The sequence below is a fragment of the Crocodylus siamensis genome, chromosome 5 (genome assembly GCF_052110815.1).
Source record: "Crocodylus siamensis isolate JL-2025a chromosome 5, ASM5211081v1, whole genome shotgun sequence".
Classification (NCBI taxonomy): Eukaryota; Metazoa; Chordata; order Crocodylia; family Crocodylidae; genus Crocodylus; species Crocodylus siamensis.
The window spans coordinates 73,442,591-73,462,110 of record NC_143399.1 but is presented as its reverse complement, the minus strand read 5'-3'; the positions used below and the strand labels follow the sequence as shown (position 1 = coordinate 73,462,110).

The 19,520-nt window shown below is 50.3% G+C and overlaps 1 protein-coding gene across 1 annotated transcript; it reads left to right on the top strand.

The window, feature by feature from the left end:
* The first annotated feature begins 465 nt into the window (after positions 1-465).
* ZBTB45 (zinc finger and BTB domain containing 45) lies at positions 466-19,304 on the top strand. Its single transcript, XM_090049058.1, has 3 exons — positions 466-3,120; positions 7,323-9,099; positions 13,322-19,304. The coding sequence occupies exons 2-3, from the start codon at positions 7,545-7,547 to the stop codon at positions 13,894-13,896; spliced, it is 2,130 nt and encodes a 709-aa protein (XP_089905184.1). The 5' UTR covers positions 466-3,120; positions 7,323-7,544; the 3' UTR covers positions 13,897-19,304.
* The last annotated feature ends 216 nt before the right edge of the window (positions 19,305-19,520 follow it).

Genomic DNA, 19,520 nt, shown 5'->3' with positions numbered 1-19,520 from the left:
GCATGCGCTCTCTGCCCCCTCTGGAGCCTTGCCCTCTCTTGGGCCCTCGCCACGCTCTCCGTGGCCTGTTACAAACTAGTTAGAGGGGACCAGCAGGCATTGGGGGAGTCCCTGTTCCCCCGAGCACTACCAGGAGTGACAAGAAATAAGTCACAAGCTGGCAGAGGGTAGATTTAGGCTAGATATCAGGAGGCGCTACTTCACGGTCAGGGCAGCTAGGATCTGGAACCAATTTCCAAGAGAAGTGGTGCTGGCTCCTACCCTGGGAGTCTTTAAGAGGAGGCTGGATGAAAACCTCACTGGGGTCATTTGACCCCAGTACTCTTTCCTGCCATGGCAGGGGGTTGGACTTGAAGATCTGCTCAGGTCCCTTCCGCCCCTACCAACTATGGAACTATGAAACATTCAGCTTATGCTTCAATATAAGCTCCCACCCCAACCCTTTCTGCAGTACTGCAATCTGTATTTGTGCATGTGTCTATTCCATCCTACATACAGGGCTCCGTATTTATCTTCAGTAAATTTCATTGAGTTAATTTCTGGGGGAGGTGCCACCATACTGTTCACTCCTAACAAATAAATCTGAACCACCAGAATTCCACAAACTTTGCAAGGGATGTTTTCATCATGTGTCAGGAAGATATGGGGTATACACTTAAAACTAAATGCACCAAAATTATTTGTTGTGAAAATATATTTAATTGGGCATTCAAAAGGACTTCTCCTGAAAAGATAAAGAGAGGAAAGTAATCCAGCCAGCCAATGCATTTTTTCCTAAAGTATTTGTCCTCCTCACATTCCCTTTTACAGGATGGAGAAGGGCAAACTTATTTAACAATAAAAGTGAGACAAAGGCAGCAGTAAATGGAATTTCATATAAAATTGGGAAGAATGAAACTAGCATCAACTCAGCAATACAGAAACTATTGTTACCTAAACTAGAGTCTGCAACTAAAAAGGAAAGGAAAGTATGTATTAACAGTCCCCTGGCACAGGCTAAATCATGAATATTCAATTTAAAGTTGCTGGGCAGCAACAGTAAATTATAATAATGATTCATTGCACAGGGACCAATAACTTTGTCTCATGATCCATAATCACAGGACAGCAAGCCAGAGGGAGTGTGACTTAGTGAGATGGGCACTGCCTTGGAAGGACCTGCTCTGAATGTGCTTCTGCATTTTGCATTTAATAATAATTGGACAAAATAGATACACAGATGCCAGGGCGATGTGTAGGGGGTGCACGTGAGTGCATGTGCAGTGTCCCACTCAGGGTGCACCCCCTACAAGAAGGCAATGTCAGCAGCACCTGTGAGCGGTTACCGCTCGCCACCCTGCCACTGACGCCACCAACGGTATCTGCAGGCAGTCCGCAATCCCCGATGGCTGCCGCCAATGCTGCCAGCAGTGGCTGCGGGTGGTCACTGACCCTTGGTTGGCACTTGCTGCCACCCCCTGCCACTGACAGTGCCGGCGGCATCTGTGGGAGCTCCCCTGCTTACCACCACCATGCTCCCAACACCACCGGGGCCCCCCCAATCACCAGGGGCACGCGTCATTCATGCACAGAAGACAGCCACTGCTCTACTGCAGACAGGAGCAAGGGGGTAAAAAGCCAAAGCCCTCCCCCTTCCAGAGCAGTGTCCATGTCACTGAGCCCCACCACCTCTGAACTGCAATCTTCCTTGCCCCCCTTCTTCCCTCAAGGCAGTTCAGGGGGCCATCCTCAAGGGGGTACTCTGGGAGCAATGTCTTCCTTATAGTTTGGTGGTCAGAGCCCTTTGCAGGGAGGCAGAAGATACAGACTCAAGTCCCCTCTGGGTGAAAGGGGCCTAAAAACCCAGCTCTCCCATGCTGTGGACAAGTACCCTGATGAGATTAACAGGTGGGACAACCATTTTCCTCCATTTTATTACTTCCATGGAATTACACACTTTCCTAAGAGGAGCAAGACCTAAACCCTACATTAATGACCCAAAATGGCATTTACCCATCTAAAGATGGAACTGGACTTGGGCTTACCTGTTTTAGGTCCTGCCAGCAGGTTAGCCACCACACCCAGGCCAGAAATGCTAATTGGCTGAATCTGTGAATGTTCCTGGAGTTAGCACATAGAATCATTTCACCATTGTAAAAGTACCAAGGCGATTTCCTCCTCTGCAGTGACTCCCATTGATCAGATCACCTATTGTGGAGCTTTTCCACCAGATGTTATGGAAGCTGACAGCTGAGCCAGACTCGAAAAGGCATTGAAGAAATTCTTGGAGGAAAGGGGCATCAATAGCTACTGGGCGTAGGAGTTAGGGGCACAGCCCCTAAATCAGAACTTCCTAGACCTTAAAGGCTGGAGGCTGCAAGTAAGAGGAACAGTGGGCAAAAAAAACCCGTGGTCATACCCAGTTCACGCTCCCTTTCAGCCTCCACCCTCTGCCACGGGTTTTTAATACAGCTTCAATGTATAAAATACTGCAGCAGAAAGTGCTAGAAAACTAGAGCTTCAAGTTGACAAAGAGAAACAGCTCAAGTTTCATTTACTTGAAACCAGGTTACAGACACCAAAGCAGCAGGTATTGACACAAGAGGCCGCTGTTCAGTGGGGCGCACCGCTGACCCCAGCGAGACCACCTGCCTGGATGCGCCAGTCCCAGGCACACTCGAACTGGGCCCCGCGCGTCGGCAAGACCTGCCCCTCCGGGGGACGGGGAGGTTTGTACTGAAAGGCAGCGACCCCACCACGCCTCCAGGTGCCGCAGGTCGCCCCCCCTACCCGCGCGCGCGGAGGCCCCAGGCCCGCCTGCGCCCTGAGCCGAACGGAAGGGCGGCGCACTCCTGCTTCCAGAGGGCGCTGCCGCCCGGTGAGGAGAATCGAGAGAGCGTCCGTTCTCCCCAGAGGCTGCCCAGCTCCCCGTTTCCGGTCTCTATGGCCACCTCCACTCCTGGTGCGTCCGCTCTACCCCGCGGTCGGCGCTCGCTGGCTCTGGACTCCTCCATCCCCCGGTTCTTTCAGCCCCCGCCCCGCACGCCGGAAGTGGCTTTTCACTCGTTCGCCGCGGCCGGAAGCGGTTCGGGGATGCGGTTCCGGGTCGCGGAGGCGAGAGGCCGACAGATTCCATGAGAGGTGAGTGCGGCCCCGCCCGCCCCGCAGGGCCCTGCCCCGCCCCGCCTGGGAGCCGCCCATGGGCCGGCGGCCCCGCCCCCTCTCGGCCTCCCCAAATCGCCCTCTCCCGTCTGCAGCAGGTGCCTTGCTGCGGCCCCGGGACACCTGGGTTCCGCCCTGATGCTGCGGGGAGTAGGACGCCGGGCTTCTCTCACAGTATGGAGAGGAGGGGGGAAGCCAGGATATCCCAGTACTCGGGGTGGAGCCTGGGTCCTTTTGGGGAGGTGTCCCGGAGGGACACTGGCTAGTGAATTAGAGCAACAGCATTGGGCTGCAGGGCACTGGATGCTGCTGCCCCTTCTCCCCACCTTAGCAACCCCAAGTGGATCCTTCCTGCTTTCCCTGTCAAGTATAGGTGGTCCCATGATGCTGGCCCTGAGCATTCTGTTTCTGGTTCTACAAAATAATGAATTTAGTTTAAACATAGGATTTTCCTTCATTAAGCCAGAAACACGTGTTTGCTTTCTGCGACCTAAACCTTCAGGGCACATTAGCCGTGTGTATGTACATATACAAGCCATTACAGCCAAGAAGCTAAACAGCAAACCTCATTTTTATAGGGAAGCCCAGACTCTTGCTTTATCCTGTGACTGTTGGAACTGTAACATGAAAAAAGATCATAAATCACTTGGAATCTCTGAAGCTGGCAGTGCTGTTTACTCCCTATGAAGTGCTTTGAGATCTCCAGCAAGACTTCACAAACACTGATGTATGCAAAGGGTGATTACCAGATGTTAGAAATCATAGTGAAGTGGAGCTAAAGGAATCTCTATAGGTCATTTAGTCCAGGCCCCAGCCTGAGGAAGGATAGTCCCTATCCAAGCCATCTTATATAAATCCATTTTCTAACCTCTAACCTGCATAGATTGAAACAATCTGCAAGTGAATAGACATTCACTTTTGATTCTGGAAATACAGCCACATGCCTGCAGTGGCTCAGGCCAAAAGCCAGGGGGCACTAGAGCAGCCCTTCTCCCCCACCCCTTGCTTGGGCAGCAACCTCAAGGCTGGAGAGAAGCTGACCTGCTTGTTCACATCCTCTGTGCAAGGATGTGGTGGCGGTAGCTGCAGGCACATGAGTCCCTGTGGCAGGCAGCTGCTGGGCTTCAGGTCCACCAGCACCTCCAAGTGAGCCCAGGCAATCACAGGCATGATGGATTCAACCTGTGCAACCAGTTCAGCTGCCAAAGTCCCCACCTGTATCTGCAGTGGCATCACCTCCACGCTGCCACCCAGGCTGAGCTATCATGGAGCCACAGCCAGCTGGGAAAGGCCCTGCCCCTGTGGCCCACCTGGGCTGGCCCCACTATCTGCCCACCTCACCTGGGGCTGAGTGAGGCCAGCTGCATCATAGATGACAGATTCTTTGCAGGCACTGCAGCTCCATGATGGTACAGCCCGGCCTGAGTGTGGGGAGCTGGGAGCAATCAGCATGAACAGCACATGACCCTGGAGGCTGTGGGGGGGGCACAGTGACTGCCTGCAGACAGCAGCAGTGGTGTGGTGGCAGCGAAAGGGGAGCTCCCACAGGCGGCCGCAGCAGTGTCAGCAGCGGGGAGGGTAGCAAGCGCTGACAAGCGGTCGTTGACCACCTACAGACGCCGCTGGCAGTGTCACCAGCAGCAATCAGCAACTGCCCCACAGACACTGCTGGTGGTGTCAACAATGAGGGGAGGGGGTGGCAAGCAGTGACTGCTCACAGGCACCATTGGCAGTGGCCAGTCGCAGGGGGTACACCACCAATTTCAGGAGGTGCATGTGCACCTGTATGCACCCCCTATGCATCGACAATGATTCCAGATGCACAGCTCCTACAGTCATGCCCTAGCCCCAGCCTCAGCCCCAGGTGAGGCGGGAGGATGGCGGGGCCATGCCAGCTGGCTCTGACCACACCCTCTGCCCCTGCCGCTAGAGACAGGTAGAGGACCCTGATGGGGACTGCCCAGCCAGGCAGACCCCAGCTGTGGTCCCCTGGCAGGAGTGGGGAGAAAGGGAATAAATCCCCTCCCTGCCCCTTCGCCTTCAGATGCCAGATGGCATGGGCCCCTACCATGCCCCTGCTCCCTGCTCCAGCTAGACAACAGAGGGGCGAAGCCAGCCCTGCTGTCTGGAGCAGACAGTATACCGTAACCCAGGGGTGGGCAAAATGCAGCCTGGAGGCCGGATGTGGCCCACCAGGCCATTCTATCCGGCCCATGGGGTTCCTAAAAAATTTTTTTTAATTAATATTTATCTGCTCTGGGATGCCTGTCATGCGGCCCTCGATGGCTTCCCAAAATTCAGTAAGTGGCCCTCTGCCCAAAATAATTGCCCGCCCCTGCCCTAGCCCAAGGCTGAAAAGTATGCTGTTGGATGCTGAGGGACTCTGATTTAATTTAAACCAGGAAGGGGTCTGGAACAGAAGTTTGACCCAAATCAGTTAAGTCTGATATTGCATTCAACCAGGTTTATCTTAAACCAGTTTTGGCCAGTTTGAAAGTGGTTTATGTGCACTGAACTTCTATTCTGTTACAGGTTTTAATCAGTTTCTGATCAGTTGAACGGGTTTAGGTGTGTGTAACTTCAGTCCCTAGCCCATAAGACATAACACCTTAGCCTGCCACATATAAAGCAAGAGCACCACAGCAGCCGATATCCTATTTCTATAAAAGGTTGTTAAAATATGCTGAAGAGATCCCTAGAAGAGGGCCATGCCCCCTGCTACAGAGGAAGGCAAAAACCCTCATAGTCCATACCAATTTGACTGTGGAGTAAAATACCTTCCTGACCCCAAATATAGTGATCAGTCTGCCCCATAGCAGACAGGCAAGACCCTCTGGCCAGGAACCTCTGCCAACAAGAGCATTAGCACACCACAGTCAAAACCCCAGCCTTGGCTGTAGCCAGTACCCAGTGCCTCTGAGGAAGACTTCAAAAAACCCTGACACACAGCAGCAATAGGGAGAGAGTTCCCTTCTGGCAACCAGCGAAGGCCAAAAGCATGGGATATACCCATAGTAGAACATAGGCATAACTACACCTAGATTGTCCCTAGGTGGCTGTCCAATATCTTCCTGGACACCTCTAGTGATGGCAAGTCTACAACTTCCCTAGGCAGTCTAGTCCACTGCCTCATTGTTCTAACAGTGATGAAGTTTTTCCTGATATCTAAACCTACTTTGCTGGAACTTCAAGCCACTGATGCATAACCTACTCTCTGCAGCATGAGAAAAGGTGTTTTCTGTCTTCTTTATGGCAGCCCTTTGAAAATTTGAAGGTTGTCCCTCTTAAGCACCTTTTCTGCAAGTTGACTGTGCTGAGCTCCTTCATCCTCTCCTCAAATAACTTGCTTTCTAAGGCCTTTATATTCGTTGTCACCTGCCTCTGTACCTTCTCTAGCTTCTCCATGTCCTTTTTCAAAATGTAAAGCCCAAAACTGCATGCAGTGCTCTGGATGAGGCCTAACCAGTGCTGAGTAGAGAGGCACTATCACCTCCCATGCCTTGCACCTCATGCTTCTGTTGATGCATCCCAAAATTGCATTTGCCTTTTGTGCAGCAGCATCACATTGCACACTTATATTGAGTCTGATCTACAAAGACTCCCAGATCCTTCTCCATAGTGCTGCCATTTAGCCAGATGTCATCCATTTAGTATTTATATTTTTGATGATGCTCCCTAAACAGCACCTTGCGTTTAGAACATAATGTGGAACATTATGTTCTAGGTGGACACTTTAATTCTAGTATAAGAATTACCTTTTTCAGCTTGGGTTAAGCACTTTAGAAGGCAAAATACACTCAACTAATAACAGATTGCTCTATGCTAGGATACTCTATGCTAAGATTGAAGGGATATCCTGAGGAGTAGCTGCTATGGTTTCAATTCACAACCTAGGTTAAAATAGCACACATTCTCATATTTGCAGACCTTTTGAGAGGTAAGAATTAGTATTATTATTGATCTTCTCACCACCCAAGACTCACTGTGGCCACAGCTCTTGTCAGATACCTCTCACTCCTTCCCATAAAAATTGCTCTTTGACCCTTTTGAACCTCAACATATCCTTGCCCTATATGAGCTTAGTGCATGTACCTTCCTTAAAAAGGATTTTTGTGGGAATAGGCTGGGAGTGGGATAAAATGAGAAGGGAGTTTTGTTAGTTTCATGTCTTTCTCTCTCAGGTCTTACAAGAAGCACATCCTTGTTTATGAACTCCCTTGAAGGCCCTCTGCTCGAAGCAGTTGCTTGTAATATGGATACCATTCCTCAGGCCTAAGTAGCCATATACATCTCTGATGTGTGTCTAGTCTCCAGCAAGTCCTGAAGCTGCCTTCTGAACACTTTTCTATTTGTTTTCACTGACGTGTGCCCCTCAGACCTCCTCCCAGCCTACCAGAGCAACAATGGCTGAAGCTGTCCACTACATCCACCTACAGAACTTCAGCAAGTCCCTGTTGGAGACACTGAATGGGCAGCGCCTGGGTGGGCACTTCTGTGATGTGACGGTGCACATCCATGAGGCTACACTCCGGGCCCACCGCTGTGTGCTGGCTGCTGGCAGCCCCTTTTTCCATGACAAGCTACTGTTGGGCTATTCAGAGATAGAGGTGCCCCCTGTGGTACCCAGCCAAGTGGTGCAGCAGCTGGTAGAGTTTATGTACAGTGGCTCCCTGGTGGTGGCCCAGTCTGAGGCCCTGCAGATCCTCACAGCTGCCTCCATCCTCCAGATAAAGACAGTCATTGATGAATGCACCCAGATCATCTCACAGAGCCGTAGCCCAAAACCCCCTCCTTCTGCCCCCTCCATGCCTCTCGCTATGCCCAGGGTGCCGACTGCCAAATCCCAAGAGCAGTCCAAGGATAGCCCAGGCACTGTGGCTCTCCTGCGTGATTCTTGTCCCTCCTCCTCCCGACCCAATGAGATGGAGCCTCCTGGGGCTCCCCAGCTGGAAGCCCCTAAGCTGCTCTGTGCCTCTGAAGTGCGCTACAAACTTCGTGACCTGCTCTCCTCTCAGCAGAGGCAGCTGGGGGAAGGCAGGGAGCGGCCAGCCTCAGAGGGAGAGCTGGCAGCAGCTGGCAGTGATGGGGAAGGTCCATATGTGGGCCTTCACCCCTCTGAGGTGCAGCCCAGCTGTCACAGCCGCAAACAGCGCCAGCCAGTGAGGCTGCAACTCTCAGACACGCTACCTGTCATCATCAAGGATGAAGAGGAAGAGGACAATGAGGAAGAAGAGGAAGCTGGGGGCAACAAGCTGAGCTGCTTCAGTGAGTGTGGTGGTGGCGGGGCATTTCCCAGCTGTGGTGAGGCCAAAATGCGCAGTGCTGAGGACCCTGGGGGTGGGGGTGGGGGCACAGCCAGGAAGGACAGTGTCCAGCTGGACTATGCCCCTGTTGAAGGGCAGGACTTCTTCAGCGGTCAGGATGTCTTCTCCGAGTCATTCATCCCAACCTGGCAGAGTGAGGATGGCAGCGAAGGGACAGCAGCAGCTTCACGGGATGGTGAGAAGTTTCACTCTGACTGCAGCCTTGAGGCCTCCAACATGAGGAGCCTGGCAGGAGATTTTAAGCCAGCCCCTGCAGGCTTCACAGCCCGGGCCCCTGAACCCCGCAGCCTAGCCTTTGTATCTGGCTTGGGCATCCAGCGGGAGCTGAAGGCCGAGGTCAGCGTGGCTGCTGCAGCAGGGGCAGGGCCCAGCACCACCACCACAAGCATCTTCCAGTTCCACCTGCCACAACCAGGTGTGGCCCAAAGCTTCTACAGTGTCCAGCCAGAAACGGGTGCTGCCAACAGCATGGTGCAGCTGAGCCCAGGCACCATGGTGACAGGCACCCTACACAGTGACCAGGCCCAGCGTCCCGGGCCTTCACGCTGCCCTGAGCCCTCGTACCAGTGCAGCCACTGCCAGAAAACTTTCAGCTCCCGCAAGAACTACACCAAGCACATGTTCATCCATTCAGGTGAGGGGCAGGTGTTGGTCCCTCTGGGGCTTCCAAGGGGCATGGACCCTTGGGGACAGGTCAGGGGAAGATGCCCCTTACTCCCTGTCTCCATTCACTGGGAAGAGCCTGGGTCAGTGATTCTCAAGTAGGGTGGCTTGGCATCCTAGATGCCATGTGATCCTTCTAAAGGCACTACACAATATTAGCACTGTTAGGTGTGCAAACACATACACGTGATTCACACGATAAACCCAGAGATTTCAAACAAGAAACCTTGCTGTCAGTTAGGACATTCTGACCTGTTATGGTCTTTCTGAGTTCTTTGCAATGGAATAATTGCTGTTATTTTTCTGTTGTCAAAAAACAAGTGAAAGCTAAGAACTGGCACTTTCCAAGGTTTGCCTTGAATCTAATAAGGGGTACCTTGCATCTAAAATGGTTGAGAACTATTGACTTGGGCACTGGAGTCTGAGGCTACAGACACAGCCCCATTGTCCTCCTGAAGTTGAAGGGGAATTTGCTCCCTACCCAAGAGATCTGGTCACAGGGCCATATGGCCCCTGGAAGACGTTACAGTGTTGTATATGTTAATCATGCCACAAATTGCAACATTCCACACATTCAGCAAAGTTGTAAGATGATGAAATGCAAAGCATTTAATGTGTACTATATTTGTGGTTTGTTTGTATTGCTCACAGATTTGAACATGCGGCATGCACCATCAGGCTGTATGCTATGGTTTTAAATAGCCTGTATGGGGAGCCTATGGGTTCCCCCTGCACAGACATTTAAAGCCAGGGTGTGGAGGCTAATATTGGGTCTGTAGCAAGGGAAAGTAGGCTCCATGATGCCTAACTGAATGTCCCACATTGTGGAAGGTACAAGGCCAGGACATGTACAGCCAGTGTGCATGTATATAATCATAGAAAGTTAGGGTTGGAAGGGACCTCAGGAGGTCATCTAGTCCAACTCCCTGCTCAAAGCAGTATCATCCCCAACTAGATCATCCCAGCCAAAGCTTTGTCTAGCCAGGTCTTCAAAACCTCCAAGGATGGAGCTTCCACCACCTCTCTTGGTAACCTGTTCCAGTGTTTTACTACCCTTCTAGTGAGAAAACTCTTCCTAATATCTAACCTAAACTTCCCTTGCTACAACTTGAGATTTGCTCCTTGTTTTGTCATCTGCCACCACTAAGAACAGTCTAGCTGCATCCTTTTCAACCCCACCTTCAGGTAGTTGAAGACTGCTATTAAGTCTCCTCTTCCCTAGACTAAATAAGTCCAGTTCCCTCAGTCTTTCCTCATAAGTCATATCCCCCACCCCCCTTACCATTTTTGTTGCCCTCTGCTGGATTCTCTCCAATTTGTCCACATCCTTTCTGTAGTGGGGGGCCTAAAACTACAGTACTCCAGATATGCCTTCACCAGTGCTGAATATAGGGGAATAATCACTTCCCTTGACCTACTGGCAACACACCTACCAATGCAGCTCAGTATGCCATTAGCCTTCTTGGCCACAAGGGCACACTGTTGGCTCATATTCAGCTTTTGTCCACTGTAATCCCCAGGTCCTTATCTGAAGAATTTGCCCAGGCAGTCAGCCCCCAGCATCAGTGCATGGTATTGTTCTGTCCTAAGTGCAGAACGTTGCATTTGTCCTTGTTGAAACTCATGAGATTCCTTTTGGCCCAATCCTTCAATTTGTCTAGGTCATTCTAAATACTAGCCCTACCCTCCACCATATCTACTACTTGCCCCAGCTTGGTGTCATCTGCAGACTTGCTGAGGGTGCACTCTATGCCATCTTCCAGGTCATTGCTGAAGACATTGAACAAAACCAGTCCCAGGACTGACCCCTGGGGCACTCCACTTGATACCGGCTGCCAATTAGACATCAAGTCATTGATTACTACTTTCTGATCCCAGTGCTCCAGACAGTTTTCTGTCCACCTTACACATCCAGCCCATACTTCCTTAGCTTGCCTGGGAGAAGGTTATGGAAGACTGTATCAAAAGCCTTGCTAAAATCAAGGTATACCATATCTGCCAGTCTCCCCGCATCGGAAATCAGGTTGGTCAGGCATGACTTGCCCCTAGTGAATCCATGCTGACTGTTCCTAATCACCTTTTTCTCCTCCAAGTGCTTAGAAATGGATTCCTTGAGGTTCTGCTCCATGATTTTTCCAGGGACTGAGGTGAGGCTGACTGATCTGTAGTTCGCTGGAATCTCCTTTTTTCCTTTCTTAAAAATGGGCACTATATTTGCCCATTTCCAATCATCTGGGACTTCTCCTGACTGCCATGATATTTCAGTGATGATGGCCAGTGGCAGTCACATCAGCCAACTCAGCACCCTCAGGTGAATCCCATCTGGCCCTATGGACTTGTACACATCCAGCTTTTCTATGTAGTCCCTGACCTGTTCTTTCAACACTGAGGACTGCTCACCTCCCCACCCAAATTGTACTTCCCAGTGCAGGAGTCTGTGAGCTGACCTTGCCTGTAAAGACTGAGGCAAAAAAGGCATTGAGCACTTTAGCCTTTTCTGCACCCTCTGTCACAGTTGCCTCCCCCAGTCAATACAGGACCTGCACTTTCCCCGATCCTCCTCTTGCTACTGACATACTTGTAGAAACCCTTCTTGTTATCCTTCACATCCCTTGCTAGCTGCAGCTCCAATTGCACTTTGGTCTTCCTGACTTCATCCATGCATGTCCGAGCAATGCTTTTATATTCTTCCCTAGTTATTTGTCCAAATTTCCACTTCTTATAAGCCTCCTTTTTGTGATTTAGTTTACGGAAGAATTCCCTGCTAAGCCAAGCTGGTCTTCTTCCATATATGATAGTCTTCCTGTGCATCGGGATCTTGCACTCTCAGTGAGGCTTCTTTAAAGTAAAGCCAGCTTTCCTGGACTCCTCTCCCCCTACAGAATGCAAGGATGAGATTCAAACATGCATGCAGAACACACTGGATTAGTCAGTCACAGCCTTCACCACTTAGCGACCTTGTAGCTAGGGACTATGAAGTTCCCCACTCTCCAGCTGCATGCTTCCAGTGGAACCTGGGGCTGTCCCTAACTAATCCACCGAGGCTGCACCGGGTCTTGACTCCAAAATCCAGGACTCTTCCCCAAGCCAATCCCTGGAAGCAGCCCCAGATCCCTGCCATTGAAAGGTGCACCGATGCAGCCTTACATCAGAGAACCTGTTCCCCAAACCTGGGCTCTTTAAATCCCAATTGTATAACCTTTTTAATAATTTTAATGTCTGCTATGGACCTGTTCTAAAAAGAAGCTAGTGCCTGCAATGAGTTACAGCTCTTTCCTGCACTGGAGATTTCTTGTCCACAGAGCAGGAACAAAGGTCCTAGAGCCCAGATGTGCACGAAGACACTGAAGCAGAGGCAGAGGTAGAAGCGGTGCTTGTGGAGGGCGAGGGGTTGATTCATGTTCATGGAGCTGTGTATGGGAAGAAGGAGGGGCCTGATCTAGAGAGCTCCAAGCAGGGAATAGTTCTGAGAGCTGCGAGCAGTCTTCTAGCTCCTCTTGCCATGGAGCACAAGATGTAAAACAGTCCCGTTCTCTGATTCCCATGGGGTAGGAGGGAAATGCCTAGGTTTTGCTGGGTCAGTATGACCCGGGGCTGTGTCCCAGTGACACCAGCATTACCAGGCAGCGATGGGCCTCCATCCTGGTGATGCATCACTGCTCTCTGCCATCAGCAGGTGGCTGTGCTTGTCTGAGGAGGTCTTTCCAGTTATTCCCATTTGCCTCTGTGCTGTACCATCTTAGAGAGTCTGGCTTCTCTCTCCTGAGGCATCCCAACCAGGGTCTCCCCACATCGACATAGAGGAAAGGATTTGGGGTGAAGGTGCACAGACTCAGGGCAGGGTCACCCCAGGCTGTAGAGGGGGAGTCCCTTCTTGAGAGGAGTATCCAGGCTGGTTTCTGATAAACAGTTCATTTCTTCCGGGGGCTGTGATGTAGGAAACTGAGATCCAGGCTGCAGACTTGCAGCAGATGCATGGGGAACCAGGGCCAGGGTGCAGTGTCAGGCAGAAAACGCCAGGACTCGGGTGCAGTATTACAGCTGAGATGGGGCAAGGTGTAGGGCGCCAGGACCAGGCTGTGGCATCGTGGTAAAGGCATCTGGAGGCATGACGGGTACAGCATTATGACTGAAGCAGGCATCAGGGACTGTGGGCTCAGTGCCACAAAGCTGACTGCTATGTTTTGTTGCAGGTGAGAAACCCCACCAGTGCTCTATCTGCTGGCGTTCCTTCTCACTGCGGGACTACTTGCTGAAGCACATGGTGACACACACAGGTGTTAGGGCCTTCCAGTGCTCCATTTGCTGCAAGCGCTTCACTCAAAAGAGCTCCCTGAATGTCCACATGCGCACACACCGCCCCGAACGCTTCCAGTGCTGCATTTGCAACAAGTACTTCTCCCACCGCACCCTTCTGGAGCGCCACGTAGCCACACACACAGCCTGGAAGGGGGGAGAGGCTGATGGGGCCAGTGGGACCGTGACCTGGAAGGAGAAGCCTGATACAGGAGAGGGTGCTGTTGTGGCCACCTGGAAGGGGGACCCAGCTGCCGAGGGCACGATCCCCAGCCACACAGCATGGAAGGGGGATCCCACTGCCACAGAAGGCACCATGGCTGCCCACCCAACATGGAAAGGAGACCCAGGTACGGAAGGTGCCATCACAGCCTGGAAGGGGGACTCTGCCACAGAAAGCCCTCTTCCCACCCACCCAGCCTGGAAAGGAGACCCTTCTGGAGATGGGTCCATTCCAACTCACACAGCCTAAAGAGAAGGGCCCAGCAGTGCTGGGAATTTGCCAGGGAGAGACTCTGCTGACCACCTACCAACCAAAATAGCCTGGGAGGGAGCCTGACAACCCTCTGGAAGAAAAAGACTTCCTAGACCTGGTCCAGGGAGGTGTTTGGGGCACCAGATATCCACTTCCTTTGACACACACCTGATACATGCATTCTGGCCAACAGGCTTGGGGGCCATCCTGCTCTTATCTCTAAAGGAGGGTGCTTCTTCTGTGGGCTCAGCCTCCTTGCAAGTCTCCAGAGGTGCCCACTGAGTGCCCTCATGAGCCTTAATTCAACCTTGACAGGTTTGCCCCCTATCAGGAGCCTTACTGTCACCCCCAGTAGAAAGTCTCTCCAAACCATGACTGCAGAACCATTGGGACATCTTAGGCAGGAGCCATCTCAGGTCCCTGGAGTGAGCATAGAACCAGGCACATGGCAGGTAGTAAATCTCATCCCTCTAGCAGCTCCTGGTTTATTGGAGGAGTTCGGAGGCAGACATGAGGCAGCATTCCAGCTATTCCTTGGCAACAAAACCCACCACTCACTCTGCATATGGTCCTCCTATCAACTGATAACTATATGGCTGTAAGGTTGCAAAATGTTGACATAAAACAGTTGCCTGCCCAAATCTGTAGCCAGCCTAAAATTGGCTGCAGAAGGGGCATGAACTGCTCCATTCATTATATCAGGTTATTCACTCTGAAACTTTTTGATAACTGCTTAAATGTTGACCTAATTAACTACCATGCTGTTGGTATTGTCAGCAATGCCCACTTCATACGCTTGTCCTATGAGCTCAAACTGTCCCTCCAGCTCCCAGATCTCCCAGCTTCCCTTCCCCCCGCCAACAACACGTACAAATCAGTTCATTGCCTTTCAGCTGAAGAGCAGGGGCATACAAAGAGCTTTAAGGGCAGAATAAATAGTGTTTAATATCAAATAATAAAACACAGAATAGCATTCTGATTGTGTATATTAAAGGGTTGCTGGTGACTTCTCTGTCCAAAAGTGTTCTAACCATGAGTGACACCTGGGAATGCTTAAATGGAAGAAGATGAGAGGAGCACAGGATCACTGCTTCTGGCTCTTCAGGTCCAGTCTCCTGCTGTCATAAGCACTGTGTCATATGAGCCTGCTCATAAATTTAACAAGGTCCACCTTAAAAGAATGGTTAGGTTTTTCCCTTCATCAGATTGCAAGGCAGCTCCCTGCTCCAGGAGTTGGAAACTTTCTTCACAGTTCCAGTACAGAAATGTAGTCATCCCCAATTCATCCCCATCCATGCTGGTGCCAGCATTGCCCTTTGGCTTCAATAGCCTTTGTCATTCCCTGGTGTTTGCCCCCAATATATTTGGGGAGCACAGTCTATCCCTTTGTTTTGCCACATGGAATAAGTCAAATTCCTCTAGTCTCCTCTCAGAAAATCAACTTTCCATTCCTCTGGTCATCCTAGGAGCCCCACTCTGAATCTGCTTTTGGATTAAATCTTTTCTTGAACAGGGGTGACTTGGATTATAGTGTTCTAGTGGGGGTACCAACAGGATTTGCTGTTGTTTCCTCTGAGTTCCTTCCATGTTAGTCACACACTGGGTGGTATCAAGATCCCAATGTTGTTGCCAGTGCATTTCAGTTCCTGCCTTTTGCATGCACATGAAGACCTATCTCCCACACCGCTCTGGACAAGGTCTGGTCAGTCTGCTGTACTCGGACTCTGGAAGGAGATGTCTCCCCACAAATTCATACAGCCTGCCTAGATGCTACAGAAGGACATTGGTAAAGTTGCTACAGGTTTGAGGGCTGGCAGTGTGGCCCCTCTACCCCAGAAATGTAAAACCATGGAGACCCTTCCTGACCCCCTAGGATGAGGTTCACCTGGCAGCCCATGCTTTGCCTCATGTTTGCATCTATAAAAACAAGGTGGAGGGATTGAGGAGGAAGCAATCTGCTGGGCAGACAAGGCCAGGTGGATAAGGGGCATCCTTCTCCAGCAGGAGACTGAAGGGACCTGCCAGCTCAGGAGAGGCAAAAGATAAGTGGAGAACAGAAGACTCCCACTGAGGAAAAGAAATAATTTCCTATGTTTGAAATTTGTGTTCTTGGCTCTCTCTCAACTCTTCCCTGCTGAAGAAACCTGCATGAACATCAGCTGGAGAGCACTCTTCACACACACAGGTGCAGGCCAAGAACTAGGCACTTGAATACACTGCTGCCACTAAACTGAGTGTCACAGCTCTTTGCAGGACCACTGCCCCTCTTAAGATTACCGAGGGCAGGATTGTGCCTCTTGGAAAGATGAGGGTTGGAGGCAGTGTGTTCTCATTTTTTTGGAGCTCAAATCATTTGTGTTTGGGAAGATGGGGTGGTCTTTTAAGGACAAGATAAGTGAAAATAATTCCAGCAGGGTTTGGGGTTACAAACCAAGGAACATTTAGCTACCTGTCACACCTTCCCGTGCTCCAGGTCCTTTTCATAGGAAAAGGAACTGACAGGGAGCTGGCCTTCACTGACAGGGAGCCCCTTCACATCTACCATCTGCTTCCTCCATTCACACATCTGCTCCCTTGGAAGGGCACTGGACATGCCCATGAGCTGTGGAGCTGGAGGGGATCATAAGCACTGAATGTACAAATGAGAAGAATCCAAACTTATGGCTCATGGGTGCCCATTGGAGCAAAGCCAATCTTTCTAGTCCTGTCTCTGGCAGGTATCGGGGCTCAGAGCTCAGTAGTCAGTAAAATGCTGCTTCATCTTATGTCTCTTGTTTGTTCTTGCTCAGGTCTTGCCCATGTGTTGAAGGTGATTTTTGTTTTTAACCAGTGATTTTTTTTTAATCTGTATAAAACCTTGTATGGATTTCATGGATCAAAAGTCTGCCCTGGGCCTTAATAACCCATCAGGCTAGCATGGTTAAGACTCCAGTTTCTGTAACCAAAAGCTCACAAGGAAGGAATATGGTTGTCATCATATCCAACTGTGTTTAACTCTCCAGCTGAAATGCCTGGATACTTGTTCACAGGGTGGTTGAAAAGGCCAGCCTTTAGCACAAGTCTAGTGCTGAATACTGGTATATGGTTCTGGCCAAATGCCTTCACCAGACCCTCAAGGACAGAGGGCAAAATTTTCATGAATGCTTATGAAACTTCTAAGTAGATCATGTTATTACAATTTACTGGATGTTCTAAATCACTCCCCCCTCAATATTGTTTCATGTTAACATAAAAAAATTTGGTCAAATTGAAAAGGCAAAGGAAAAAATGGGATTTTGGGAATCAAACAAAGTATTTTCTTTGACCTGAACTAAAAAAGCTTTTGTCTCTGTCTACCTAAAGAAATTGTGGACTCTCCAAATTTTGAGCAGATTGGACATACATTTGGCTGGGATGGTTTAGTTAGGGATGATCTTGCCTTGAGCAGGGGCTGGACTAAATGACCTCATGGGCCGCATCCAGACAAACGTGGCTGTGTGGTGCCACAAGCATGACTGTGGTGCCACATACCACATATTCAGATGTTCTCCACGCTGCAAAGTGCTGCCTAGTGCATGTGCTGCTCCACAGAGCAGAGCAGCGCATACACAGGCAGCACACGCTGCTCAAAAGCAGAGCTGGGCTGCCCAGAACTGTGCTGTGGCTACTGGCCAGGCTCCGCGCAACAGAATCACTACTGCTGCAGCCCCAGGAGGCCTCCAGGACCCCAGGTAATGCTACTAGGGCCATCCCGGTGCTGGCCCCAGCCTCCCCTACCCCATCCAGGGTAACCTGCCATGTGCCAAAGTGCGTATCACAGAGGCATCCCCAAGGAACCAACCATCCACACCACATGTGGATGCAGCCATGAGGTCGTTTCCAGCCCTACTTCCCTATGATCCTACATTTACTATTTGATCTTTTTTTTAATTCGTTAAATTTCAAAAGAATACACTGTTTTGAATCAGAAATAGAAACATTTCATTAGAAAATATCTGGCATGAAATGTTTTGATTTTTGATCTTTTTTTATTAAAATCTGCCAAAATCACAAGAAATTTGTGAACTATTTTAAAGGAGTTTTGTAATGACTTTTTTTAGTTAGGCAAGATGTTAAACAAGTTTTGGGGTATAAAATGTCCTTCTTCGGGTCACTGGACCATCCCTGGACCATCCAAGCAATCTCAGCACTATAACAGCGCTTCAAATCAATCTAAATCTTCTAATATGAAAAAAGTTTCAGCTGAAAAACGTTACCCAGCTCCATTAACTGCATATAAAAGTTGAAAGTGCCATATTTGACCTGCACTCCTGTTCCTGTTTTTTCCATGATTTGACCCAAGGATTTAGTTGTTATGTAGTTAATGGCCTCCCTTTAACCACTGAGTGGGGCTTGTAGTTTGCTGGTGGTCCTAGGCCCACTATTATTTTAATATAATAAAAGCCTTAGTCTGTCTGTCTGGTCATAACATTTTATTCGCACTCTGATTGGTTGTCTCGGCAGCCAATCACAATGCTGACAGAAACAACCAATCAGAGTGCTCCAAGAGTGTTCTAGACAGGAGTTGGTGGTGGTGGAGTGCTGCCAAGAGGGAGGGGACAGAGCGGGGACGTGAGGCCAGCAGCACTGGCCTCGCACACTCCACGCCCCCAGCCCTGCTCCCTGCAGGCATGTGCTGCCCAAGGGGGATGGAAGGGATGGCAGGGCAAGCTTTCCCCCCACTTCCCTGCCCCTGCTCCTGAGAAGCAACAGTGGCACAGGATGGTGGGTGGCAACACTCTGTCCCTGCCTTATCATTCCTGATGGGCAATTGGCTAGTGTTTGCATAATAAGCAGACCTGTTTCAGGACAGGAGTGCAACCTAGTGCTTAGAGCAGGTGGGCTGGAAGTTGGGATCCTGGATTTTGTTTCTTTCTCTACCATTAACTAGTGGTAGGATCTTTGAAACACTGAAGACCTATAAACAGCAATCAGGGTGATTCACTAGTGTACCAAACTCTCCATGGATGTGGCAGATTCTCTATCTCTTGGAGTCTTCAAGTCTAGGTTAAATGCCTTTTCTGGAAAAGATGTTTCAATCAAATAAAAGTTCTTGCAAGTTCAGTACAAGGGGAGATGAGTGAAATTCTCTAGTCCATGTGACACAAGCAAATCCCGGGACGTGATTCTCCCCTTGTACTCTGCGTCCAGTTTTGGGCTCCACAATTCAAAAAGGATGTGGAGAAGCTTGAGAGAGTCCAGAGAAGAGCCATGCGCATGATCAGAGGTCAGGAAAACAGACCTTACGACAACAGGTTGAGAGCCATGGGGCTCTTTAGCCTGGAAAGGCGCAGGCTCAGGGCTGATCTGATGGCCACCTATAAGTTTATCAGGGGTGACCACCAGGATCTGGGGGAACATTTGTTCACCAGAGCGCCCCAAGGGATGACGAGGTCAAACGGTTATAAACTACTGCAAGACTGTTTCAGGCTGGACATAAGGAAGAATTTCTTTACTGTCCAAGCCCCCAAGGTCTGGAACAGCCTGCCATCGGAAGTGGTTCAAGCACCTACATTGAACACCTTCAAGAGCAAATTGGACGCTTATCTTGCTGGGATCCTATAACCCCAGCTGACTTCCTGCCCTTTGGGCGGGGGCTGGAC

Bases quoted from the DNA above. Each gene is read 5' to 3' on its own strand.
- ZBTB45 (XM_090049058.1), top strand. From the start codon at position 7,545: ATGGCTGAAGCTGTCCACTACATCCACCTACAGAACTTCAGCAAGTCC. The intron at 9,100-13,321 runs GTGAGGGGCAGG...GTTTTGTTGCAG, and splicing joins GCACATGTTCATCCATTCAG to GTGAGAAACCCCACCAGTGC.